The sequence below is a fragment of the Callithrix jacchus genome, chromosome 7 (assembly GCF_049354715.1).
Source record: "Callithrix jacchus isolate 240 chromosome 7, calJac240_pri, whole genome shotgun sequence".
Classification (NCBI taxonomy): Eukaryota; Metazoa; Chordata; class Mammalia; order Primates; family Cebidae; genus Callithrix; species Callithrix jacchus.
The window spans coordinates 3180361-3208092 of NC_133508.1; the positions used below are offsets into that span (position 1 = coordinate 3180361).

At 42.7% G+C, this 27732-nt stretch overlaps 1 protein-coding gene across 6 annotated transcripts in view; it reads right to left on the reverse strand.

Annotated features, from left to right (window-relative positions):
* The window catches only part of CELF2 (CUGBP Elav-like family member 2), an 859904-nt gene that overhangs the window by 394705 nt on the left and 437467 nt on the right, over positions 1–27732 (reverse strand). For all 6 annotated transcript variants that reach the window (XM_078329300.1, XM_078329290.1, XM_078329286.1 and 3 more), the window contains one exon: positions 16758–16793. Coding sequence is in view for 3 of the 6 variants with exons in the window: in XM_078329274.1 (XP_078185400.1) it covers positions 16758–16793 (36 nt within the window). In the remaining 3 variants the exon portion in view is untranslated. The remainder of the gene's footprint in view (positions 1–16757; positions 16794–27732) is intronic.

The following is a 27732-nucleotide window of genomic DNA, read 5'->3' on the forward strand; positions in this document are numbered from 1 at the left end:
CTGTGGGAATGTACATGAGCATAGCCATCATGGAGGCCTTATATACTGTCTGTGGGAATGTGCATGAGCATAGCCATCATGGAAGCCTTATATACTGTCTGTGGGAATGTGCATGAGCATAGCCATCATGGAGGCCTTATATACTGTCTGTGGGAATGTACATGAGCATATCCATCATGGAGGCCTTATATACTGTCTGTGGGAATGTACATGAGCATAGCCATCATGGAGGCCTTATATACTGCCTGTGGGAATGTGCATGAGCATAGCCATCATGGAGGCCTTATATACTGTCTGTGGGAATGTACATATTAGCATAGCCATCATGGAGGCCTTATATACTGTCTGTGGGAATGTACATGAGCATATCCATCATGGAGGCCTTATATACTGTCTGTGGGAATGTACATGAGCATAGCCATCATGGAGGCCTTATATACTGTCTGTGGGAATGTGCATGAGCATAGCCATCATGGAGGCCTTATATACTGTCTGTGGGAATGTACATGAGCATAGCCATCATGGAGGCCTTATATACTGTCTGTGGGAATGTGCATGAGCATAGCCATCATGGAGGCCTTATATACTGTCTGTGGGAATGTGCATGAGCATAGCCATCATGGAGGCCTTATATACTGTCTGTGGGAATGTACATGAGCATAGCCATCATGGAGGCCTTATATACTGCCTGTGGGAATGTGCATGAGCATAGCCATCATGGAGGCCTTATATACTGTCTGTGGGAATGTACATATTAGCATAGCCATCATGGAGGCCTTATATACTGTCTGTGGGAATGTACATGAGCATATCCATCATGGAGGCCTTATATACTGTCTGTGGGAATGTACATGAGCATAGCCATCATGGAGGCCTTATATACTGTCTGTGGGAATGTGCATGAGCATAGCCATCATGGAGGCCTTATATACTGTCTGTGGGAATGTACATGAGCATAGCCATCATGGAGGCCTTATATACTGTCTGTGGGAATGTGCATGAGCATAGCCATCATGGAGGCCTTATATACTGTCTGTGGGAATGTGCATGAGCATAGCCATCATGGAGGCCTTATATACTGTCTGTGGGAATGTACATGAGCATAGCCATCATGGAGGCCTTATATACTGTCTGTGGGAATGTGCATGAGCATAGCCATCATGGAGGCCTTATATACTGTCTGTGGGAATGTACATATTAGCATAGCCATCATGGAGGCCTTATATACTGTCTGTGGGAATGTACATGAGCATATCCATCATGGAGGCCTTATATACTGTCTGTGGGAATGTACATGAGCATAGCCATCATGGAGGCCTTATATACTGTCTGTGGGAATGTGCATGAGCATAGCCATCATGGAGGCCTTATATACTGTCTGTGGGAATGTACATATTAGCATAGCCATCATGGAGGCCTTATATACTGTCTGTGGGAATGTACATGAGCATATCCATCATGGAGGCCTTATATACTGTCTGTGGGAATGTACATGAGCATAGCCATCATGGAGGCCTTATATACTGTCTGTGGGAATGTGCATGAGCATAGCCATCATGGAGGCCTTATATACTGTCTGTGGGAATGTGCATGAGCATAGCCATAATGGAGGCCTTATATACTGTCTGTGGGAATGTACATATTAGCATAGCCATCATGGAGGCCTTATATACTGTCTGTGGGAATGTACATGAGCATAGCCATCATGGAGGCCTTATATACTGTTTGTGGGAATGTACATGAGCATAGCCATCATGGAGGCCTTATACACTGTCTGTGGGAATGTGCATGAGCATAGCCATCATGGAGGCCTTATATACTGTCTGTGGGAATGTACATGAGCATATCCATCATGGAGGCCTTATATACTGTCTGTGGGAATGTACATGAGCATAGCCATCATGGAGGCCTTATATACTGTCTGTGGGAATGTGCATGAGCATAGCCATCATGGAGGCCTTATATACTGTCTGTGGGAATGTACATATTAGCATAGCCATCATGGAGGCCTTATATACTGTCTGTGGGAATGTGCATGAGCATAGCCATCATGGAGGCCTTATATACTGTCTGTGGGAATGTACATGAGCATATCCATCATGGAGGCCTTATATACTGTCTGTGGGAATGTACATGAGCATAGCCATCATGGAGGCCTTATATACTGTCTGTGGGAATGTGCATGAGCATAGCCATCATGGAGGCCTTATATACTGTCTGTGGGAATGTACATGAGCATAGCCATCATGGAGGCCTTATATACTGTCTGTGGGAATGTGCATGAGCATAGCCATCATGGAGGCCTTATATACTGTCTGTGGGAATGTACATATTAGCATAGCCGTCATGGAGGCCTTATATACTGTCTGTGGGAATGTACATGAGCATAGCCATCATGGAGGCCTTATATACTGTCTGTGGGAATGTACATATTAGCATAGCCATCATGGAGGCCTTATATACTGTCTGTGGGAATGCACATATTAGCATAGCCATCATGGAGGCCTTATATACTGTCTGTGGGAATGTACATGAGCATAGCCATCATGGAGGCCTTATATACTGTCTGTGGGAATGTACATATTAGCATAGCCATCATGGAGGCCTTATATACTGTCTGTGGGAATGTACATGAGCATAGCCATCATGGAGGCCTTATATACTGTCTGTGGGAATGTACATGAGCATAGCCATCATGGAGGCCTTATATACTGTCTGTGGGAATGTACATGAGCATAGCCATCATGGAGGCCTTATATACTGTCTGTGGGAATGTACATGAGCATAGCCATCATGGAGGCCTTATACACTGTCTGTGGGAATGTACATGAGCATAGCCATCATGGAGGCCTTATATACTGTCTGTGGGAATGTACATGAGCATAGCCATCATGGAGGCCTTATATACTGTCTGTGGGAATGTACATGAGTATAGCCATCATGGAGGCCTTATATACTGTTTGTGGGAATGTACATGAGCATAGCCATCATGGAGGCCTTATATACTGTCTGTGGGAATGTACATGAGCATAGCCATTATGGAAACCAGTATGGAGGTTTCTTAAAAATCTAGAAATAAAACTGCCATATGATATAGCAATCCCACTACTGGGTATATTTGCAAAGGAACTGAAATCAATACTTCAGGACGTGTCTGCACTCCCGGGTCCATGGCACCATTATCCACAAGATCCAAGGGGTTGATTCAATATGAATAAAGAAAATGTGGTATATATACATAAGAGAGTACTCTTTGGCCATAAAAAAAATCAAAATCTGTCATTTTCAACAATATGGACGAACTTGGAGAACATTATGTTAACTGACATAAGCCAGGCACAGAAAGGCAAGTATCACATCACCTCACTCATAGATGGAAGCTGAAGAAGTTGATATGATAGAAGTAGGGATTAGAATGGTGGCTACCAGAGGACTGGCTGGGGTGAGGATGAGAGGGGGGCATTGGGAGAGATGATCAATGGCTATAGAGTTACTGTTAGATACCAGGTTCTGCTGTTCTATTGCATGGTAGGGTGACTGTGGTTATAATATTAAATAGAAAATTATAAAGCACGTTATATATTTCAAAATGGTTAGATAATTTTAAATGTTCTCATTACAAAGAAATGATAATTGTATGAGATGACAGATATGCTAAATACCCTGATTTGATTTTTGCACAATGTATTCAGGTATAGAAATGTCACACTGTATCTTATAAATATGTATAATTACTATGTGTCAAAAAATTTTATATATGGTGTCAATCTGTCACCTAGGCTGGAGCGCAGTGGCACCATCATGACTCACTGCAGCTTCAACCTCCTGGGCTCAAGCAATCCTCCCACCTTAGCCTCCTGAGTAGCTGGGAGTACAGGCATGTGCCACCATGCCTGGCTATTTTTTGTATTATTATTATTATTGTTATTATATTTTTAAAGACTTGGTTTTGCCATGTTTCCCAGGCTTATCTTGAACTCCTGGGCTCAAGTATTCTTCCTGCCTTAGCCTCCCAAAGTGCTGGAATTACAGGCATGAGCCACTGTACCTGGCCTTGTGTCAATTTTTAAAAGAGTAAACGACTTCTATCATTCTAAAGCTTTGCAATCTGGCTTCTACTCAATTCTCTAATTCAAATTTCATTCTTCTCTTCATAAACCATCTGGGTGAAACCAGCTGGCTGGATCTCCATCTCAGGACACTCTACATTCCTTGCACTTTGCTTTATTTTTGCCCTTTCTGGTTGCAGAAGGGATATTCACTGCAATGTGGTATTTTTTCAATTGCCATATGAAAAATGTTCTTTCTCCTCTGCACTTAACTGTTTGGTCCGGGTATATATTACCTGATGTACACACATTATATATATATTACTTTATCTTGTGAGAGATATTGTGCTAAGAAAGAACATGATTTCTCCTGCTAAAATTGATTCCTACTTTTAGAACTGTTTGGTTCTTTTATTTAATTAACTACTTTATTAGTTTAATTTTTAATTGATAAGGTAAACTTGCCCATATTTATGGAGTACACTGTGATGTCTTGATGTACATATACATATGCTGTGGAATGATTAAATCAAATCAATATCCATCACTTCACATACTGATCTCTTTTTGTGATGAGAACATTTAAAACCTACTCTCTTAGCAATATTCCAGTATACAAACATTAACTACAGTCGCCATGCTGTACAACAGATCTCCCAAAGTTATTTCTCCTGTCCAACAAAACTCTGAACCCTTTGACCAACATCTCCCCACTCCACACCACATCCCTTGTCCAGCCCATGCTACTCTGCTTCTATGAGTTTGATTTTTTTTAGAAGAATCTTTCGGTTCTTAAGGGCAGGGATAATTGTATTTGTATCGCCCATAGGACCTCATATATTTCCTTGATGAATGATGTCATTGGTAATGATACTGCTTGATATGGTTTGGCTGTGTCTCCACCCAAATGTCATCTTGAATTCCCACATGTTGTGGGAGGGACCTGGTGGGAGATAACTGAATCATGAGGGCAGGTCTTTCCCATGCTGTTCTCATGACAGTGAATAAGACTCAGGAGATCTGATGGTTTCAAAAACGGCAGTTCCCCTGCACATGTTCTCTTGCCTGCCACCATGGAAGATGTGCCTTTGCTCCTCATTCACCTTCTGCCATCATTGTGAGGCCTCCCCAGCCACGTGGAACTGTGAGTCCATTAAACCTATTTTCTTTATAAATTACCCAGTCATGGGTATGCCTTTATTGGCAGCGAGCGAAATAACTAATATAGTGCTATTATCAAGAGATTCATTTTAAGGTTTCATTGTGGTGTCCATAAGCATCTCCATTATTAATTAGATACATATTTTTAAAACTTGTAAACCATCTGCAGAAACCTATTACAATGAAAGCCTAATTTAGAAATGAATTTCCTTTACTTTGGAAGGAGTGCCGTGGTGGCCAGTAATAAATTAGGAGCCACCAGGTGTCACTATGTCAATGCTAGCCTGAGTTCCACAGGTTGGAACCTGGTTGAGGGAGGGTCTCAAATGCTGTACTGTGGCGGTAAACAGAGTTTCCACTTACTCACTAGATAATCATGTTTCCAATATGAGTTTCTCTTTAGAATCCTTTGTGGAGCTTGGCGTTATTCCTTAAAGCAACACCTTCCACCCCCAGCCAGCATGAGAAGCAGAGGTTTAAGGATGAATAGTCAGGCCTAATGGGGAATTTATTTTCTCTATTGGCTCATGTCACTGCCTCAGCTTGGTTTTATATAGTGTTTTGTGAGTCTAATGTTGCTTATTTGAAAAATGAACACAATATAGGATGCTTGAGTGGTTTGGGTCCAAAAGGAAAACTGGTATTTGCCAGAAAGAAGGAAAAGGAAAATACATAATAGAAACATCTACAAAACCTAATCTGAAAAGAAAGGTTTACAAGGTTTAAAACTATCTATGTATACATGGGAATAAATTTTATTAATTTATATGTTCTTTGAAGCTTGACAATCCCAAACATCAGTGAAAGCCAATATTGAAGAAGGTATAAAAAGCAAACCAACCTTGGGCAGGGACAGAAACTCTCCAGCCTGTTTTGTTTTTGTCAAAGCTCATTGGACAGCAAAATCTGAAATCCTTTAGAGGATTAAGAAAGGCTTTTTAACTAACATGGATGTGCTTTATACTACCAAAGGCTACTAAATAAAAATAAGAATATCGTATTTAACATATAATGTTATTATATCTTGGCAATGCCCCTTTAAATACAGAAGAAAATGAATGGGAAAAGGTTATGAAACAAAATTATTCACCCAAGGGAGGAGCAACTTTTACATAGCAAATGAGGAATTCTAACTGCAAAGTTATATCTTACATGGAAACCATTTTCTACCCCTTTGCTCTATAAACTCTGAAGCTATGAATGCCTCCACAAACAGAACGAATAAAGCTCCAATTCTCTATGGTGACAAATCCAGAAATGGCAAGTTTTATCTTAAAGGAGTTCTGCTGCACAAAAGCTCTCATGCACAAATACTGAAATTCTCAAATTGGGATAAATGTGCTTTTAAGAATTTTTATTTTGATCATTTATTTCAGGAAACACTTGTGGATCATGCAACATAGCTTTGAATTATGAAGCAGATAAGGAAAACCTAAAAGGAAAAAAAGAGGGCAGGCCTTTATTAAATTTTAAAGTATGTCTCTGCTATACTCTTATGAAGAGCCAAATAGGGTATCCAAATCTCTGGAGATCACCAGTATAATTTCTTTATCATGTTCCATTTAAAATTTAATTATGCAGTCTACTACAAGAAGAATCTGAGAAGTCTAAATAGGTCAGGCAGTGAGTAAGTTAATAATATTCTAAAGTTTTCCTTGTAAAGATCATTCCTTTGATAGTCTGTTTCACATCAGAACACTGTATTATAAAACAAGTGTGATTTAATTCAGTCGCTATGGATTCTTACCCGCATCTATAAGGAAACACCACATTTCCCATGGAGCTGCCCATGACAGGTGGATGGTCTTTGCATATATACTTTCTTTAGGTTATTGTTATTTTTATGTATTATAGCAAGGTCAAGGGTCTCTCACATTTAATGCTTTGAGTATTCTCTTTTAAATCACCAGCAATAATTCACGGCAAGGCAACAATCTAGGCACTGCATAATTAAAATCTGAATTAGAGGGTTATATGGCCAATGAGTTGATGCTGCCTCATCGCCACCTCAGATTTCAACTGACATGCAACTTTAATCTCCTTATAATGAGAGAATCGGCAAACACTGTTTTAAGCATTTTACATGGATCGTTTCTCTTAATTCTCAGAACAGTTGGCCCGATTATTATCCACTTTACAGATGAAGACAATGAGGCAGACAGAGGTGAAGAAACTTGCACAAGGTCCAAGGAGTAAGTGGCTGAACTGGGATTTTTAACACAGGCTGGAGGTTGGCTCTATATCATATGCACTGAATCGCTTCGCTGGGCTGCTCCTTAAAATGTAATATAATACCTTCTCCTAGATTTGAACACACCTAAGTGTTGGTAAAACAATTAGCACATTCCTCTCTCTCAGTGAACTAAGATAATAGGTACCACGTATGGATTGCTGTGAGGCAGGCACCGAGCTAAACACTTTACATGGGTTATCTCCACACAGTGACACTGTGAGATGGGTATCATAATTCTTCCAATGTTATAAATGAAACGCTGAGGTAGAGATATTAACTTTATTAACTTGCTTAAGGTCACATGACTAAGAAATGGCACACACAAGATTCAAGCATTTCTGAGCCCAGAGCCGAATCTCTTAGCCTCCATGTTAACATGGCCTCAACAGCAACAGCTCTGTGCAGCATGGCAACAGCCAAATTTAGGCTAATAACTTTCCAGCCAATTAGATGATTTTTTCCAGGTGGCAAAGTCTACGGAGCAGTGAGAAGAGTGAGAAGGGTGGAAGGGGAGAGAGAGAAAAGGCAGAAATCATTTATCTTGTCTACCCCTGGTTCTTTAGGAGAAGGTTTCCTCAATCCTTCCTCCCTCCCTTCCCAATTCAAACATTAGTTCATTCATTCAAACATTTATTAATCCATTCAAACACTTATTAATTCATTTAAACATCTGTTCAGACGGTCAAACACTTATGCAAATATTTATTCAGTGCCTACTATGTTCCAGGCACTGGGGACAAACAATGAATAGTGATAGGATTTCAGTGTGTTTCCCAATTAGTGGAGAAGGTGTAAAAGTCCTCTAGTCAATTATATCATTGGGGGACATGGATGCCGGCATAGGGGTTGAAACTGGGGTCTTTGGGAACGAACAGAAGGAACATAAAGCTCTCCAGGGCAGAGAAGGTATCAAAGAAACCTCGGATGTATCTAGAACAGTGGTCAACAAACCTTTGTATGAAAGTAAACAGTAAATATTTCCAGCTTGGGGGCTAACCATCTCTGCCGCAACTACCCGACTGTATTGTTGTAGCACAAAAATGGCATAGACAGCTCATACATAGACGCTATGGCTGGGTTCAGAAAATCATTGATAAGCACAGGCCACCACCCAGATTTGGTCTGCGGGCTGTAGTTATCAAATGTGGATCCAGAAGAATAAGTGGTAGAGAGATTGGGAGGAGAGAAAAAGAGTAGAGGATGACACGGAGCTTCCAAATAGAAAAAGGAACACGTGTAAAGACCAGATTTCAGTTTTCTTGTCTCTGAAATGAGGGGGGAGGGTCATACAGTCATTCAACAAACATTTATTGATTGCCAGTTCTGTTCGGGGGCTAGAAATGGAGGAATAAACCAGACAGGCATGGGAGACATTGTTCTGGAGCTAAGGGGAAGGGAACAGAGAGTAACTAAATTAACAAATATAAAACAGATTATTACAATAAATACGGCAATGTGACAGAAGTGTGCTGGGGGTTACTTAATAGGGTGGTCAGAGGAGGACTTTCTGTGGAAGTAAGTGGGAGAAATGGCAGTGTATCAGAGACAAAATAAATAAGAGAAAAAGTAGCAGGTGATGAGGCTGCAGAGATAGACTACAGCAGCCCTGGGAACGAAAGGAGACTGCATTGATTTTATTCTAAGCGAGAGGAAACTCTTGCATGACTTCATGGAAAAAATAATGTTTTGATTGATGACTTTTCAGAGATTATTTGAAGTTCTTTGTGGAGAATGAACTGCAAAAGAGGAAGTGGAAAGGACCATTTAGAAGGCCATTTAACAGTTCACGGGGGAGTTTACAGTGGTTTGGAAAGAGACAGAGAAAGCAGACAAAGTGAAGATAAATTTTAGGCTGGGCATGGTATCTCATGCCTGTAATCCCAGCATTTTGGGAGGCCAATATGGGAGGGTTGCTTGAGGCCAGGAGTTTAAGGTCAGCTTGGGTAAGATAACAAGACTGCATCTCCACAAAAAATGTTCAAAATTAGCCCACTGTGGTGGTGCACACCTGTAGTCCCAGCTACTTGGGAGGCTGAGGCAGGAGGATCACTTGAGCCCAGGTGTTCGAGACTGCCGTGTGCTATGATCATGCCACTGAACTCCCATTTAGGCAACAGAGTGAGACCCATCTCAAAAAAATAAATAAATAAATAAATAATGATACATTTTGGAGGTTGAGCCAACAAGTTATCTGCTAAGTCTGAGAACAGAAAAAGGTTCTTTTCTATAAGAAATGTCCCTAGGTTCTCCTTAAGCATTGAATGTATGATGATAAGTTGGGTTGAGGAAGGGTTCAAGAGTTTTTTTCTGGCCACATCAAGTTTAAGGTTATGCTTTCAAGCAGAGCGTCAGATTAGCAGCTGGATATTCAGTTTTGAAGCTCAAGGAAGAAGTCAGGGCTGGAGCTCTGCAAATGAGAACCATCTACATAAAGATGATCTTTAAAATCATGGAGCTGGATAAAATCTCTCTCCACTTCCTCCCCATAAGGGAACAGAGCAATGCCCAGGGCACCCTGCGGCACTTCACCCTGCAGGGTTCAGTCAAGCTGGCAAGGAATAACAGAAGACTGATGAAGAATGGCCAGCAAGAGAGGAGGGAAACCTGGAGGGCTTGATGTCTCTGCAACTAACAGAGCACTTCATGGAGGAGGAAGTAGTCCCTAGGTTGAATGCAACTGAGAGGCTAAGTAGGATCACAGCTAAATGGCCATTGGATTTACCCAGATAAGGAAGGAGAGTGCCCACCTGGGGCAGATGCCATTCTTTAAGTACTTACAACCCGTCCTCCCTTCACCCCAACTCCTATCTTTCTCCTTGCTGACAGAACAGATCTCCCCTTACAAAGGCTGAGAATACCAGAAACCCAATGTCCCCTCCCTAAAGGGATTAGGCATGCAAAAGGGACTTTTTTTGCATGCCTTAAAAAATGGTTCCATGGAATAAATCGGATGTGGTCTCCATGTGATGGCTGGAGGAGCTGTGGACATGAGGCATGCCGTATCAGCATGATGAAGATGGCAGAAGCTGTACCAGGGTGCTGGCTCGAGTCCACTTTGTTACAACAGAATCACACAGACTGAGTAATTTACAAAGAGCAGAGATTTCTTTCTCACAGTTCTGGAGGCTGGGAATTCCAAGCTCAAAGCACCAACATCTGGTGTGAGCCTTCTTACGGTATCCTCACATGGCAGACAGCAGAAGCACAAGAGAAGGCAAACACTGCATCCTCATGTGGCGGAAGAGCGAGAAAGGCAGTGAGTCTGCCTCCACGAGCCCTTTGTACAGTGGCATTGATCCGCTGGTGAGGTCGCAGCCCTCATGACCTTATCACCTCCCATTCATTCCCACCTCCTTATATTACATCAGGGATTGGGTTTCTAACACAGCAATTCTGGAAGACATATTCAGAACACGGATGCTCTGAATTCACCCTGAGCTTTCTCTGACCTGTTGAACCATAACTACAAACTCAACCTGCATTTTTAGCATGCTGTAACTACAGAGTCTTTTCAATGGATTCAACCTGAGAAGAATGATAAAGAAGGACGTCATAAGAGAAAAAGGTTTCTGCAGGAAAGAATTCAGTCACGGACTATGAGTGGGAGATGCATGATGAGAGGTTGGGAGGTGGGGGCTGCAGCAGGGAGGAGGAGAGAGCACATCTCACCACCTGCAGCTGTGACCACAGAGTCCGGGTGCTGTATGATGGCTGCACGCTAGGAGTAGAAAGTTGGGCTGTGAAAGGTATAGAAACCAGCCACTTAGGCCAGTGGGTTTGTTTTATACTGTGAGCCAAGTAGTGAGTCTGAAAGAAGAGGCTGTGGAGGGTTGCAAGGTCTGGGGACTCCATGGGGTATCCCCTGTCATGTGCTCACCCACTCTGACCCACCCACTCCAGTCCTGCTCAGAAGGTCGGTTCAAGATGCCGTCCTTACTTCCTACAACGAGAACTACTCCATCTCGCTGCTGAAATCCTTTGGGTTTTTGTTTGCATTGCTGTTTTCCTACTTCTCTTACGGCTTCAGCACTTCCCCATAGCGCTGGGATGGTCGCTACCTTCCTCACTGCACTGAACTACTTCAGAGAAGAGATGGTGTCCTGTCTCTCCCGCTGAGCCTACAACCATGCTTGGCATATACTTAGTGTGTGCTATACCTTGGCTGAATTAATGACAGAGAAAGAACTGTGTCAATACTGAATAGCACCAGGCACGGGCCTCAAGAGAGTTGGGGAGACGCTGCTTCTGGGGACGATAAAGAAGACAGGAGGTGTCCATCCTTCGGCTCTCAATGACTCAGTAAGAGGTTGGCCTGGAGGTACCAGCATATTTGTCTCCTAATTTCTGAAGGCCTTTCAGAAGATGGCATTGTGTACTGAGGACAATGAGAAACAGGAAGTTGTGTTACCTACCGAAGCCCTCCTCCACCTACCAAAGGTGATCTCTCAGAGATTATCTGAATTCTCTTTGCTTTCACTGTTTCTGCCTGTTGCCACCTGATCCATCAACTCCACGACTGATAAATACGGTCTATCAGAGAGGTCGGTCTTGCTCTTCCATAAACGGAGTCTGTTCAGTTAAAATTTCAGCTAACAAAAACCTGTGACTTAAGACCAGAATTTCACAGGCAAAACTGCAGTCTAATGGCTTCTGCCTCTGACAGTCTCATGAAGCAGGCAGTTCTGTCTTCTTGGTGAAGGCTCTCAGACAGTAATCCTATGCTGTATGCCAGTGTTCTCGGGATTGGGGTTCCCTGGTTGCTCAGAGTAAATTATGCTTCCTAACCCCCTCACGGAAGTCAAAAAACAAAGAGATCAAGTTACTGGATTAATATATGAGAAAAGTCTAAACTTTTCTTTCATAGCTTTACTTTAACCTTTGGCCCCTGCTTTCCACTGGTTTATACTAAAATCTAGTACAAGATGACATGTAATTTATATACTGAATTACTTTAAGCTTCATTTACCAATACTTCACGATCCTCAAAGAACATCCTGACTTTTTGGTGTTGTGATTAAGAACCAGCATGCGAATCTCGACTGTAGTACTTAAGATGCTTCTATTAAGGTCTATTATACCCCTTCATTTTCTAAACTGTTGAGTTTATGTTGAATAACAGTGGACTATGTTAACTAGGAATTAAAATGCTCCTTTTTTTTTTCAAAAACAGAAGCTCATAGTGCATGATTATGATAAAACCTCTGTTGATATAAACCTTGTTTATGTCTTTATTCTGCTATCCAAAATAAACATTTCTCCTTCATAGGTGTTTATATTGAAACCCCATTCCATGTGAACAAGTGGGGTTTCACTATGATTTAATTAAAACACATCTACCAAAACGCAACGCCCTTCAACCTAAAAACCAGATCTTGAAAAACACGTTCGTAATGGGGAAAAAGATTGCTCAGATTGCTAAGTCGTCCTTTGTTACAAGCAAAAATAAAAGCAAGGAGTCACTTATGAGATTGGAAATGATCATTTTGGCAGTTCAAGAAATGGAACCATACATCCCGTTCCCAGGACTCTTCAAGATAAAGAGATGGGCATGAATAGTCCGTGTAGCCAGTTTAAATATTTGTTTTAATCCCAACAAGATCATTGGTTTTAATATTTATAATATAATTACAATGCTCAGTGCATGTTGTTCATATAATGTAATTTTTCCTGGTGACACATTATTACCAGGCTTTAATTTCAGCAATGGCAAGAATTCAAAGACGCATTTAGGTCATCGTTAGCAATGAAGAACAAACCTAGCGCCTGTTCAAGCACCATGGGCATACCTCTCATTTTGACTTCAAACATTTTTAACTACCCAGATGCAATCCACTGCTACAGGATGCACACATTTTCACAGAATATTAGCCACCAGTGGCCTGGTACTTTAAATTAATGCCATGTAAGGCAATTAAAGTGGAAATACTCTACCCTTACGCGACCAGTGTAAATGGCCTTCCGGAACATTTCAAGACAGTCATAGCCAATGAAAACCAAACTATAAAACAGTTCTCAAATCCCACCGTCTTCCTTCCCAGCCACATATCACTAGTTAGCCGTTGCCTGAATTGCAGTTTTCCATTTTTCCTAGACATCACAGCGTAAGCATGCTTTTATGACTAAAAGCAGAAAAAACTCAAAGTGCCATGTTCCACTAATCATTAGCCTACCAACCAACAAAATAACTACAGGTGCTTTGTTTTCCATGGCACTGAGGTATTTTGGGGTTAATTTGCACATTCCCCACGACGGGCTGAAGAAATCTGAAAAAGAGGCCAAAAGCTATAACAACTGATGGAAGTCTGTGAGACTGTACAAACAAACGAACACTCGCAAAAGAAATCATCTGGACACAAGGGAAGGATGCGTCATCAGATAATCACATTACTTCATGTTAATGGGGACGGCCAATCCTTGTCAATGGCTGTGTCTCAAACTGCCCCTGGAGAAGTCAGAATAATACCTGAGGCTACATTATAAGCACAGTTGAGAAATCACTGATACACTGTTTCTCGTTCCTTATTGCCAGGCGGTACAGTGACTGCAAATTGCAGTTAGAATGGGAACGCTGGCATGTTGTTTATTTCCAACATGACTCGACATCAGAATAACAAAAATTCCTGAAGAAAAATAAGTCGGCTCATGACCAAAATAACACCCACCAAACTTAAGAAGAGAACAGCCTCTCCCTGGAGTAATAAACCAGCTACAACAGACCATTCCTGGGGAATATAGGCATTGCTGCTTGGTATTCAAAATACAGTGCTCCTTAATAGAATCCCGGGCGCCCATGCAGATTTCTCAGACATCTGAGTAATTTTCATCTGTGTGATTACAGCACGGAGTCGGTCTCTCCTGATAACGGAGAGGTGGTCTGCTCCTTAGCTGCCCTATGGAAGTTTGGAAGTCATTCCTCATTCCATTATTTCAGGATTAACTTCCTCAGCACAAACATGGGGAGACACACAACAATCTCTCTCCCCACACACGATGGGATGCTCAGGTCTTCAGGGTGGATTCTTTTCCAGAGTGAAAGCATAAAGACAAGCAAACTCAGACCAGAATACGCGGACAGTTTTAACCCTGAAAACTGGCACACGGTTGAAATGTTTCTTTGGGACGTTATCCAAAGAATGAAGACATACAGTAATTTAAATATTTGGATCACAGTAAACAGTTTTTTTGGCACTATTAATCATGATCCTATAAGCAAAGATTTTCTTTACATAAAAAAAGCAACCAAATGAGCTTATCTCCGGTAACAGATGGCTACAATTTGTACTTTCCCCTGTTCTCCAGTGCTGTTCATGACAATGTGCTCACTCTGCTTTTCCTGTTCTTGAGATTCTCTTGTTTTGTATCTCCAACAGTTTCTAGGCAATAATATGTTTCCAGGAGCTATTAACACATTCACACATGGTTATCAAGTACCTTCAAAAACTAAGGCATGGGTCAGGTGTGGTGGCTCATGCTCCTAATCCCATCCATGCTTAGGCTGAATGTCTAAGATTCCCTGATGACCCCAGTCCCACACACTGCTCTGAATCCACACATGCCTTTCCTGCTTCCATCCTTGTTCAGATGGAAGCCTGGTCTCTCCTCTCAGGCTGATCCCGTCTGTGCCCTGGATCCTGTGCCCTCTTGCCTTCTCAGGAACTCTGCCTCCTTCCCCCTTCTCCTGATGCCTTCTGTGCATTTAGATGAGTAAGTTTCTCCTCTCTTTAAGAAACATCTGGTCCAGCCCAGCGTGGTGGCTCAGGTCTGTAATCCCAGCACTTTGGGAGGCCAAGGCAGGCAGATCACCTGAGGTCAGGAGTTGGAGACCAGCCTGGCCAGTATGGTGAAACCCCGTTTCTCCTAAAAATACAAAAATTAGCCACGCATGGTGGTATACACCTGTAATCCCAGATACTTGGGAGGCTGATACAGAAGAATCCCTTGAACCCAGAGGGGAGGTTGCAGTGAGCTGAGATCGCTCCGCTGCACTCCAGCCTGGGCAACAGGAGATTCTGCCTCAACAAACAAACAAACAAAAAAGAAAGAGATATCTGGCCGCACACAGGGGCTCATGCCTGTAATCCCAGCATTTTGGGACGCAGAGACCGGTTAATCACCTGTCAGGAATTCAAGACCAGCCTGGCCAACAGGACAAAACCCCGTCTCTACTAAAAATACAAAAAAATTAGCCAGGCATGGTGGCGCTCTCCCATAATCCCAGCTACTCAGGAGGTTGAGGCAGGAGAATCACTTGAACCCTGGAGGCGGAGGGTGGAGTTAGCCTAGATTGGGCCACTGCACTTCAGCCTGGGTGACAGTGTGACATTCTGTCTCAAAAAACAAAATGAAACAAATAAACAAAAAACAACACACAAAAAAGAAGGCATGATCCTTGGTGCCCAGGAGAGATTCTAGATATATGTAATGCCCAGTAAAATACCTCTTAAATTACTTTCCCTTCCTCCCTCCCTTCCCTTCCTAACTCTCTTCCTCCCTCCCTCCCTCCCTCCCAGTCTTCTCTCCCCCACCCCCTTCCCCTTCCTGTCTTCCTTCTTCCTGCCTTTCTTCCTATTCCCCAGTCTTACCCCCATCTCCTCTCCTTCCCTCCCTTTCTCCTTCCTTTCTTCTTTTCTCCATTTCTTCCTCCCTTCCATTAAATGCTGGTAATCATTCTTGATGGCTAGCTGTCTAGAATTTGCATTCTGTTAATCATTTCTCATTTAATATATTGACATAAATATCAAAAACATGTAAAACACATTGATAAACTACATATAAAACACATTGATCAATTACACATTAATTTCGTTCTCTGATATACTATTACTAAGTATTTATTTCGATGACAATGAGAATTCCACTGCACTTGATACCATCAGTCAATACTTCAGGGGATGCTCAGGATTCTTTCATAATCTCTAAGTCCCTGAATACAGTAACAATAATGAATATATTGAAGAAAAAACAATATGTTTTTCGATTGCCAATTCCCATGAACATAATAAAGGAAGCAGCGTGTGTCTGATTTCTATGGCATATCTAGCTCATGTATGCATCTCCAAATACACCATACGGCTTCCAAGGAATGTGAATATTCTCTCTAAGTCATTTATGAACCTGAGCCTCATTACTTCTTGATTACATCACATATATGTGATTCATGCATAAATTTTGGCATTCACATAGTGATGTGTGTGGTATCAAAATCTGACACGAGGAAGACAAAATAAGAAGACCTCTTACAGAGGACATGGCACAGTACTTCTTTTTGTGTACATAAGAAATCAGGTATAAATAAGCAAAGCCATCGTACTCACCTTGGCAGACTCCCAGCTAACTCTGTGGCCGTCTCTCTGCAGGAAGGAGAAAAAGAAGATAAATATGATTATTTTGGTAAATCATAAAAATGTATTTAATCACATAATAAGTATTATGGTATTATGAATAAAGAAGACACTGTACATGCAGGTGGTTAGAAACTTAAAATTGACTAATGGCATTTCTGTTTAATTCCCATTAGCCATTTCAATGGTTACTTTCAACAAAATTTTACACACATGTAAAATATCTGCCCCTACTTTCTGGTGGTTGAATGCAACTGCGTTCAAAATATTAAAATTTAAAGATGTACAACATCCAGAAGGGTAATATGAGGAGCAACAAATCCCAAACCGCCTTGTAGGCACTGACATTTTAAACAAAGCCCCCATGATCTCTTTCCAAGAACTCCTTAGAAACGTATTCCTTTGGGGATGTTGCTCTATGTTTGCCTTTGTCACCCGAGGCTTATGAAGGAACATGGACTGCGCAAAACGGAATTCTTTTATCAGTAAACTGCTGTTTTTCATTTCTTTGTTATAAAGTTCTACCATTTGGTACTGTTGAAGGCAGATACTATAATTCAAATGGAAAAGTCATTAAGGAAAGGCTCTACAGCCCATTAACAGAAACGACCAGGGACAAGTTTCAAAAACTAACTTGCTCCTAATTGCCATCTCTTGTCTTCTTTTCTTTTCTCCTTCATTCCTTCCATTTTTCTTTTTTCTTTCTTTTTATTTTCAGTGTCTTTCACTGGTGCCCAGGCTGGAGTACAGTGGCTCAATCTCAACTCACTGCAACCTCTGTCTTCTGGGTTCCAGTGATTCTCATACCTTGGCCTCCCCAGTAGCTGAGATTACAGGTGTGGGCCACCATGTCCAGCTAACTTTTGTATTTTTAGTAGAGATGGGGTTTCTGCATGTTGGCCAGGCTGGTCTCGAACTCCTGACCTCAAGTCATCTGCCTGCCTTGGCCTCCCAAAGTGCAGAGATCACAGGTATAAGCCACTGCCCCTGGCCCATCTCTTGTCTTTCCATCAGAAATGTATTCTTGGGAAGAGAAGGGAACAATGAATAGAAGGAAGAGATGAAGGCTTTATGTTGAACTATTTCAAAAGGAGAAGAAGGCTCGACTTTAGACCAAGGGATTAAAGGTATAATTCTTAGCAACAATGGGGTAAAATCTCCTTAGTGTCATATAACCCCTTTAAAAATCTCATTAAAGATACAAACACCTTATATAGAAAAAAATAACAATATACACATACACGCACACTGTGGTACACACTTGCAGACAGTTCACCGAGCTCCCGAAGCTAATGTGTCAGTCCTGGTTAACAGCCTAGCTTCCTACCATGTCAATTCAAACAAAGGACTTCCTTCTCAATGGACCTTCCCTGACCCTCCCAGCTCTCAGAACTCCCTTTTCCTATTTACTGCCTGTGATAATACCTGGGCATTCTGGAGAAGTGATGGTTCCCACAGAGCCATACTTCCTTAAAAAATGAATAAGTTTAGCTTCCATAAAAATGTTCTTTCCTAAGTAATCATATAACATTAAACAATCGGCTTTTGTTGCTATAAAGATTGTCTCTGGGGAGAAAGTTTCCGTTCCTTCGGCAAAACCGCGGTTGAAGGCCTTGACTGTTAGGTACTGAATGCCTCGCTTCACACGTGTTCATCTCTTTGAAGAATTTAGTGGCTGCATGAAAACTTTTTCTTTCCAAACAGAATCCGGAACTGTGGGTACCCCAGCTAAGAAACACTCCTCCCTTTAGCCTTCCATTATGACATTTATTACAATAGAAGTATCTTTTAAATGCTTGTTTTATCCTTTATTTTTTTGTCATTTGAGACAAACATATATACTCAATAAATATTTGTTGGTCTTATCAGCAATGAATGAACTTTTCTGGTCTCGTTGACCTTAAGGGTGAGATTTATGTTCACAGTCTGATTATAGTAACACTAACAGCACAGAGTGAAGACACAACTAAATGTTTTCTGTCTCCTCTTTTAACTTTTTATTTTTGCATTCCAGACTATACATATTTTGATGTGATGAGTCCCCTGGTATCTTTTATAATGATGTTGTTCATACATTATCCATTTAAATCACAGTGGAGCAGCATTTCCCAACCTTGGCATTATTTTGAGCTAGATAATCTTTTGTTTTGGGTGGGTATCTCGGACACTGTAGAATGTTGAATAGCATCCCTGTCACCTATCCATTGATGCCAGTAGTACCGCTCCTCCCCAGCCCCATTTTAACTCCTAAACATGTCCTCAGACATGCTAAATGTCCACTGGCGACAAAGCTGTCCTCAGCTGAGACCACTGCAGTGGCCAAGCACGGCGCCTCACATCTGCAATCCTAGTACTTTGGGAGGCTGAGGCAGGAGGATGGCTTGAGCCCAGAAGAGTGAGACCAGCCAGGGCAACATAGTGAGACCCTGTCTCTACCAAAAGTTTAAAAAATGAAATGGGCATCATGGTGCATGCCCGTAACCCTAACTACTTGAGAGGCTGAGGTGGGAGGAGAGCTTGAGTCCAAGAGGTCAAGGCCGGAGTAAACCATGATTGTGCCACTGTACTTCACTCTGGTCTGGGCAACAGAGTGACATTCTGTCTCTTAAAAACCAGGGCTGGGTGTGGTGGCTCACACCTGTAATCCCAGCACTTTGGGAGGCCGAGGCAGGTGGATTGAGACCATCCTGGTCAACACGGTGAAACCCCGTCTCTACTAAAAATACAAAAAATTAGCTGGGCATGGTGGTGCGTGCCTGTAATCCCAGCTACTCGGGAGGCTGAGGCAGGAGAATTGCCTGAACCCAGGAGGCGGAGGTTGTGGTGAGCCGAGATGGCACCATTGCACTCCAGCCTGGGTAACAAGAGCGAAACTCCATCTCAAAACAAACAAACAAAAAAAAAAACCAAACCAAACCAAACCAAACCAAACCAAACCAAACCAAACCAAACCAAACCAAACCAATAATCCACTGCAATAGAAATGTCCAATGTCCACAACTGACTTCTGTTTCCAAAGCTTTCTGGATTGACCAACATCTTTTACTCCCAGGGGAAAACACAGAGACTGAGGCCTCCTAAGGGCACCTACTTTGATTTGGCTCCAGTTGCTTAAGTCTGCACGCTTACCAAGAGTATGTTGTGTTTCTTTCCCAACCTGTTTATGGTACTGACAATCACTGTAATTTTTAAATTTAACTAAGCATGATGTAAAATAGATGAAATACGAGTGTGGAAAAATACTTGTTTCTGTAAAACTCAGTTGGATACTTTGAAAAGATAAAAAATGACAAGTCACTTACGAAAAACTGATGTTGAATTAGATACAAATGTCTCTAAGTTATTTTTCCTCTTAAAAAAAACAAAACAAAACGGAAATCTAGGTGGAGTACAGTGGCTCGTGACTGTAATCCCAGCACTTTGGGAGGCTGAGGCAGGCAGATCACTTGAGCTCAGGAGTTCGAGACCAGCCTGATCAAGATCGTGAAACCACCATCTCTATTAAAAATACCAAGATTAGCTGGGTGTGGTGGCATATACCTGTAATCCCAGCTACTCAGAAGGCTGAGAACCCGAGAGACAGAGGTTGGGGCGAGCAGAGATTGTGCCACTGCACTCCAGCCCTGGTGATGGAGCAAAACTCTGTCTCAAAACAAAACAACAACAAAAAAAGAAATTCCAAATGGCAGAGTATGGGAGGAGGTATGCACAAAAGACAACGCAGAACTTTGTTCAGAGAACGACACATTCAAAGAAAAAGGTGTTGGTCCTACCTTGAAAGCATAAGACAGACGCTGGGTAAAAGTCATATTCATCACATATTAAGTTCCAGCAGGGGAAAACTATACTTTAGATAGTTGTGTGCTAAGAATTTACATTAGAATTACAGATATTACCTGATGTCTATGATTACTGAAAACCTGATGATTTCATTGGTGCATGTAGCTCTAAGATTTAACAAAACAAAACAAAAAAACCCCACCGTATCTGACTGCAGTAATGTACCTGGGACGCATCCTCAAGGCAACATTTTTGAGACTGGCAAATGGACAAACACTGGAGCTTTTCAGGTGACCATTTGTTTGGTTTTCTCTGTTTACTGCTGTTAAACAATCACCTGAATTAGTCACATGTTTTCATGAATTTATATCTTTGGTAAAGAAACCCTTGAGTGAAATAAATTTAGCGGACTGTGCATGCTTCTTCTAGATTAGGCTCTGTCATTACCCATTTGAGGGGATTTAAAGCAGGTGACATAAAGACCATGATTTTTCATTGAACTTTTATAGGCACAAAGTCCATGATTAGCATTGCTTCCTAAGTGTAGATCATCTTTATTAGCATGTAGTCTGTGTTCAGCCCCAGCTATTCTGGATGTTTTGAGAGGCACTAAGATGAATTTAGATCCTGATCCTCCTTGCCAAGTGTTTACACTCCAGTAAAAGAAATTGTATAAGGTACCAAGTCCTGAATAGTTTCCATTTTTCTACTACTGTAAAGCTCCCCTAAGGGATGGATGCAGGGGCTCACACCTGTAATCCCAGCACTCTGGGAGGCTGAGGTAGGAGAATTGCTTGAGCCCAGGAATTCAAAAGCAGTCTAGGCCACATAGCAAGACCCCATTCCTACAAAGAAACAAAACAGATGAGGTGGGCATGGTAGCATGCACCTATAATCCTAGCTACTTTGGAGGCTAAGGTGGGAAAAGCCCTTGAGCCCAGGAGTTTGAGGTTGCAGTGAGCTGTGATCATTCTGCTACTCTCCAGCCCAGGCAACAGAGCAAGAACTTGTCTCAAAAACAACAACAACAAAAAAGGCTCCTCCAGGTCAAAGACCACATCTCGTTTAAGATTTTGAACACTCAGGGCCTGGCACACACCAAACACTCAACAAATACGAGTGTAATGGACACTTTCTACTGGCTGGTAATTCTACTCCCTTAAATGCATTTTTAAACTGCCTGATACAGTTATAGCAGTATTTGGAGTTTAACTGTACCAATTTCTTTTCCTTAGTTATCATTACCAAGATAATCTGATTTCAAGTGAAAAGCAGAACACTCAAATCTCTTTTTTTTTTTGAGATGGAGTTTCACTCTTGTTGGCCAGGCTGGAGTGCGATGGTGCCATCTCTACTCACTGCAACCTCTGCCTCCTGGGTTCAAGTGATTCTCCTGCCTCAGCCTCCCGAGTAGCTGGGATTACAGGCGCATGCCATCACGCTTGGCTAATTTTTTTGTATTTTTAGTAGAGACAGGATTTCTCTGTTAGTCAGGCTGGTCTCAAACTCCTGACCTCAGGTGATCCACCTGCGTCGGCCTCCCAAAGTGCTGGGATTGCAGGTGAGAGCCACCGTGCCCAACCTAGAACACTGAGAATGTAATGGAAACAAGGATGCAAAAAACTATAAGGTGAAATTATATGTTCAGAGAAAAAGAACTGTCCCAGCAACAAAGAAGCAGACTGAGATGACGGAAGGCATGCGGTTCTGATAAGTTGTGTATCCTTGGGCAGCTCATGTGCCCTCTTGAGGGTCTCTGTGTCCTAGAATGTCAAAATAACACCACTGACCTTTGATCTAAGGTTGTTGGTGTGATCATTAGCCTAGACCAACAGGAAAGCTCTCTGCAACTTTGAAGTTGCAGCATAAATTCAATTTTATGGAAGGAACGAAATCCCAGAAGAGATAGCAGACAAGTGGACCCTGTGTCTGACACAGTTTGGGTAGATTATTTAGCATTCCTTAAAAAAAGCCTTTAATTTTAAATATGTAGGGCATTCATCAGTGCATAGCGTGATGCCAGCTTTTATCAGCTGTCTGCATAGCGCTCCCTCATCATCTCCTGTCCTTCCCCGTGCCTGAACTATGCTTACAGTTCTTTTTTTAGGAAGTGTTGGAGCGAGAGCATACCAGCTATTTCTGTGCAGCCTGCCAGTTTCCAAAATTAGCTGACAACTGTGAAGCAGAAGACATGAGCCCCCATGCTAATTGTGTGTCACCAAGATAAATATTTTTAAGACCTGGAATGTTTTTCTCCAATGGAATCTTTAATTTTTTTCCCCAAAAGTACAGAGACCTATTTTTTAAAAGGTAAAATAGATTTTATTTTTATTGCCCACCCTATAAATGATTTAATATTCTAGTTGTAGAAGGTGTGAGGCTTTCTTTATTTTAATTGTGTGTAAGTATTACAACGAAGCAGATTTTTTCCCTCCCTGCCCTTCATCTTCCCCTTTTCCTCCTTCCCTCCCTCCCTCTCTTCCTTCCTTCCTACATTCCTTCCTTCTGTCCTTCTTCCCCTCCCTCCCTCCCTTTCTTCCCTCCCTCCCCCTCCTTTCTTCCCCTATCTGCCCCCTCTCTCTTTCTTCAGTCAACTAGCTTGAAGCAAACTGTGGACATTTTTTATCTGGATCCGTTTTCAGATAAAACACAAACTAGAAGTTAGCTTAAAGACATCATTACAGGCAGGGTCCAGTGGCTCATGTCTGTAATCCCAACACTTTGGGAGGCTGAGGCACGTGGAACACCTGAGGTCAGGAGTTTGAGACCAGCCTGGTCAACATGGCAAAACTTTGTCTCTAATAAAACACAAAAATTAGCCAGGCATAGTAGCACATGCCAATAATCTCAGTTAGTTGGGAGGCTGAGGCAGAAGAACTGCTTAAACCCTGGAGGTGGAGGTTGCAGTGAGTTGAGATCGCACCACTCCACTCCAGCCTGGGTGACAAGAGCAAGATTCCATCTCAAAAAAAAAGATATCAATACAAGCATTACAAGGCATATATTAATTTAGGACAGTTACTTTTCTTCTTATGTGGTGAACCTTAGCACTGGAAAATCCCAAACACCTTAGAGATGAAAGTTTCCTCTCTGTTAAACAATCTAAAGGCACTGTTCTTTCCCCTCACTCTGATTCTCCCTCTGATCATTCATTGCTATGTTTTCATTCTTTTTGGCCTTTATATCTTCTCTCCTACTTTTATTCCTCCTCGATTTTCACTCACATGATTAAAACATCAGAGTGTGTGTGTGTGTGTATTTATCTGTATAAAAACATAAGCCATTATTCTCACGGGGTGAAATCTACAATCACACACATATTCAAGATTCAACTGGAGTCTTCTTTAACACCAGTCACTATTCATTCATTTACAGGTGTCCACTCACTCAATCCTGACAAAAGCCTCGCATAGTCCTTATCACTAAGCCATGGTTGGGATGAGAAAAATGAGACAGAAGCATGCTATGTCACTTCCCAAGGTCCTTGCAGGCGGTGACAGAGAGAGTCAGGATTTGAACACGGCCCAAGCATCCCGGCTCCGGAGCCCATGCTTTTGATCAGGATGTTAGAAACAGAGCAACGTGCAGAAGCCACAGATAAATTATCTGCGCCATCCACTCCTGCATTCCTCCCGGCTTCTGCTACAGCAGTGAACAACAGCAACTGTTAGGAACTTCACATTCCAGAAGTGGGAGACACACAGAGACCAAACAAGCAAGTGAATACTGATTCCTACAATACTCAGTCTATGTTATGAAGGACGAGGCAAGGTAGGGGAGTAGAAAGCAGAAGCAGGGGTGGTGGAGGCTCTAACTGTTTCCAGGGCATCCTGGAAGTGCTCTCTGATGAGGTGACTGTGTGCATACGTGGCCGTATTGAATGCAATCACTTCCACCCCCATCTCCCTTTCTTACGTTCATTTCTTTCCCTTGCACTGTTGGATTTCCCTCTTCTTCTTGGGGACTACTTATGGGGCACCTGCTGCATGAAGCAGGTGACACTAGGTATTGCCGTTATTTAAGAGAAAAGACCAGGCAGCCCATGTTTGGACATTCAAAATGCCGATCAACTAAAACAAGACCCTTAAATGAACTCACCACATCACTTAGAAAACTGTAAGTTTTGACAAGAGGTAACTTTACGTCGCTCCAGAGGCCTGCCTCTCCAATCTACTCCTGGGTGGAAATGAATGCAGCGACATTCACAGATGTGTTCTGCCTTCAGAACAGCTTCCCAAGAGCGCTCCTCTAAGTTCCTTCTGCCCTGCCTGCCTTCACAGGAACAAACCTTTCTCGACGTCTCAGGTTCCGAGATAAAGTCCAGGAGGTGGAGTTTCTCTTTAAATCACCCCATTTGCTTTTGGGATTTCACTGCCTGGACGAAGCTCCGGACAGGCCCCAGGCCCAGGCTTGCGGAGAGGTGCTGGCACGGGAAAACTGGCCTTCCATGCACAAATCCCTTAGTCAACACTCAGGAATGCACTGTGCGGTGCTGGGAACTCGCCACTTCCTTCTGATAGAAGGCAGGCCTGCAATCTGAGTTGTCAGAGGCTCGCTGCAGTGGAGATTGATCGGATCTAATCACTGACACCGACAGCCTCTTCCTGATCATGTTTCATTTTTACTTGGGGAGTCCTCTTCAGAGTCCTTGCCACGATTTTATTTGGCTTACAATTTACACGTATTATTTCAGTATTCTTTCTATAAAACAGCCACACCTGTGTGCCTTTGTCCCTGTCCTTGTGCTCAAGTGCCTTGAAAATCAAATGGCCAAAGGTTTCTGTTAATCACCTCTGCAGAGGAGCCCATCTGGCCCCGGCTGGCGTCCATAAGGGAAGCCACGGCGAAAATGTCACTGGTGTCCCTTCCGTCATTTCCAGATAGTGTGAAGGGCTTTTGTTTTCTTTTGTTTCAGACACGTCCTCTTGAGACACAGCTCAGAAACCCACCCAAGAAGAGGAGGCCTGGCTTGGACACCGCTGGTGGCATTAGGAGGGTGCCCCAGCGCAGGCTTGCATTTGCATGTTAATCATCGTACCGTTTATGCTCTGTGATTCCACCACAGTTAAATCATGTGAGCCATAAGTACCTGTCTTGGCTGCTAGTAACAATTCCTGCTCATTGAAAGTCACGCATTTCGACTTCAGCAGTGGCGAACGTGACCGGCTCCCGAAGGTGGTCTCAGAGCCTACACGTGTCGCGTCAAGTTTCATTGACCGACTTGTACTCCCAGAAATGAAAAGCGGAAGTCAAGGCAGAAACGGGAAAAGCAGACGATGTACATGAAGGCATATGCTCGTGTTTTGTTGTTGCTGCTGTTTTGTTTTTTTGAGACAGAGTCTCGCTCTGTCGCCCAGGCTCAGTGCAGTGAGTGGCACCATCTCAGCTCACTGCAACCGCTGCCTCGTGGGGTTCAAGCGATCCTTCTGCCTCGGCCTCCCAAGTAGCTGGCTGGGATTACAGAGGCGTGCCACCGTGCCAAGCTGGTTGTTGTATATTTTAGTGGAGACGGGGTTTCACTGTGCCGGCCGGCCTGCTCTTGAACTTGACCCCTCCAGTGATCCGCCCACCTCAGCCTCCCGAAGTGTTGGGATTACAGGCGTGAACCACTGCACTTGCCTGTGTTTCTCTAAAGCTTTCTGAGCAAAATGACATCTCTCCAAAATGAACCAAGAAAAGTGTATTTTCTTCAAATCCTATAATTGTACAAGTGGGAGAGGATCAGTTTATTAAAGAACTCTGCTTTTAATATTGCTGAATTATCGTGCTCTGAGCTGCGCTGCAATTCATACATGGCTTCTTAAGGAAAAATACACCAAAATAATTATTTGTCAAAAATAAAAATGTTGTATAACTCAGTGTAAAAGGATGCCTATTTTGCAATAACACCTAATTTTTCTCTATTAGTTCCCAGGGACATAATATCACTAATAAGTTCTCTTAATTAGAGAAAATCATCTCTACTCTCGATAATTTCTGGATCAAAAAGGGATTTGCAAATACCAGCCTGCATTGTGATGTTTGACTAATGGCCTAATCCATCAACCAACAAGTATTGGTATTGAATTCATTAGCATTTATTCATTTGCTCAACACACATTTCTACGTCTCCTACTGTGTGTCCATGTCTACATGCTGCAAATTAGGCAGGAAACTCTATCAACACGAACCCCCCTCTTTCATGAGGCTGCCTGTCTCCTGGGGAAGACACGGCCACAAACACACAAATGAATACACAGTGGTAAGTAGTGGGATGAGATTTTATCCCTCATCCCACTGATTCCCTTTTGGGGAGGGAAGGAGGCGGAGGTTTACTGAAACAAATACCAAGGGACTTCTGCCCATATTTGGAACTGAGAAAGCAGATAACAATCACAAGAGGAAGAAGATTTTGTCTTAGAGATGTGCCTTCTCTTTCCAAGAATGAAAAATGCAAAAGCCACAGCCTTCAAAGGGGAGTCTGTGTGGGAACTGCCAGGGCAGAAGGCACATGGGAGGTTCTGATGGAGAGAGAAACCCGGGAGAACAAGCAGCTTTGTGACAGCCACAGAAAGACTCCATCCAGGAGGAAGTGGTCGGATGGAAAAGTTGAAGGCATGAGCTACCCTGGCCCCTGGACTTCTGCCGTGTCTGTGATGAGCTAGGGACCACATCACTTCCTCCTGCCAGGTGCCGCGAAGGCTTCAAGGAACACAAACCATTCCTAAGGACATGTAGCCCCTCGTGCGTTCCCCAGATACTCTGAAGAAAGGAACAAATTGGTTCCCATTTAGGGAGTGTGTGGTGTGGTGACCTCTGTCAAAAGGACAACCCCTCAGAGGTCTTCCCTCTTCCTGGGCCTACCTCCCACCTACCTCCCACCCCAGTCAGAACATGGGGCTCAGCACAGCCAAGTGCATTCTTTAAAAAATGCACCAGTGGCCAGACATGGTGGCTCATGCCTGTCACTCTAGCACTTTGGGAGGTCGAGGCGGGTGGATCACTTGAGGTCAGGAGTTTGAGACCAGTCTGACCAACATGGCAAAACCCCGTCTCTACTAAAAATACAAAAGAATTAGCCGGGCATGGTGGCACATGCCTGTAATTCCAGCTACTCAGGAGGCTGAGGCAGGAGAACTGATTGAACTGGGAGGCAGAGGATGCAGTGAGCTGAGATCATGACACTGCA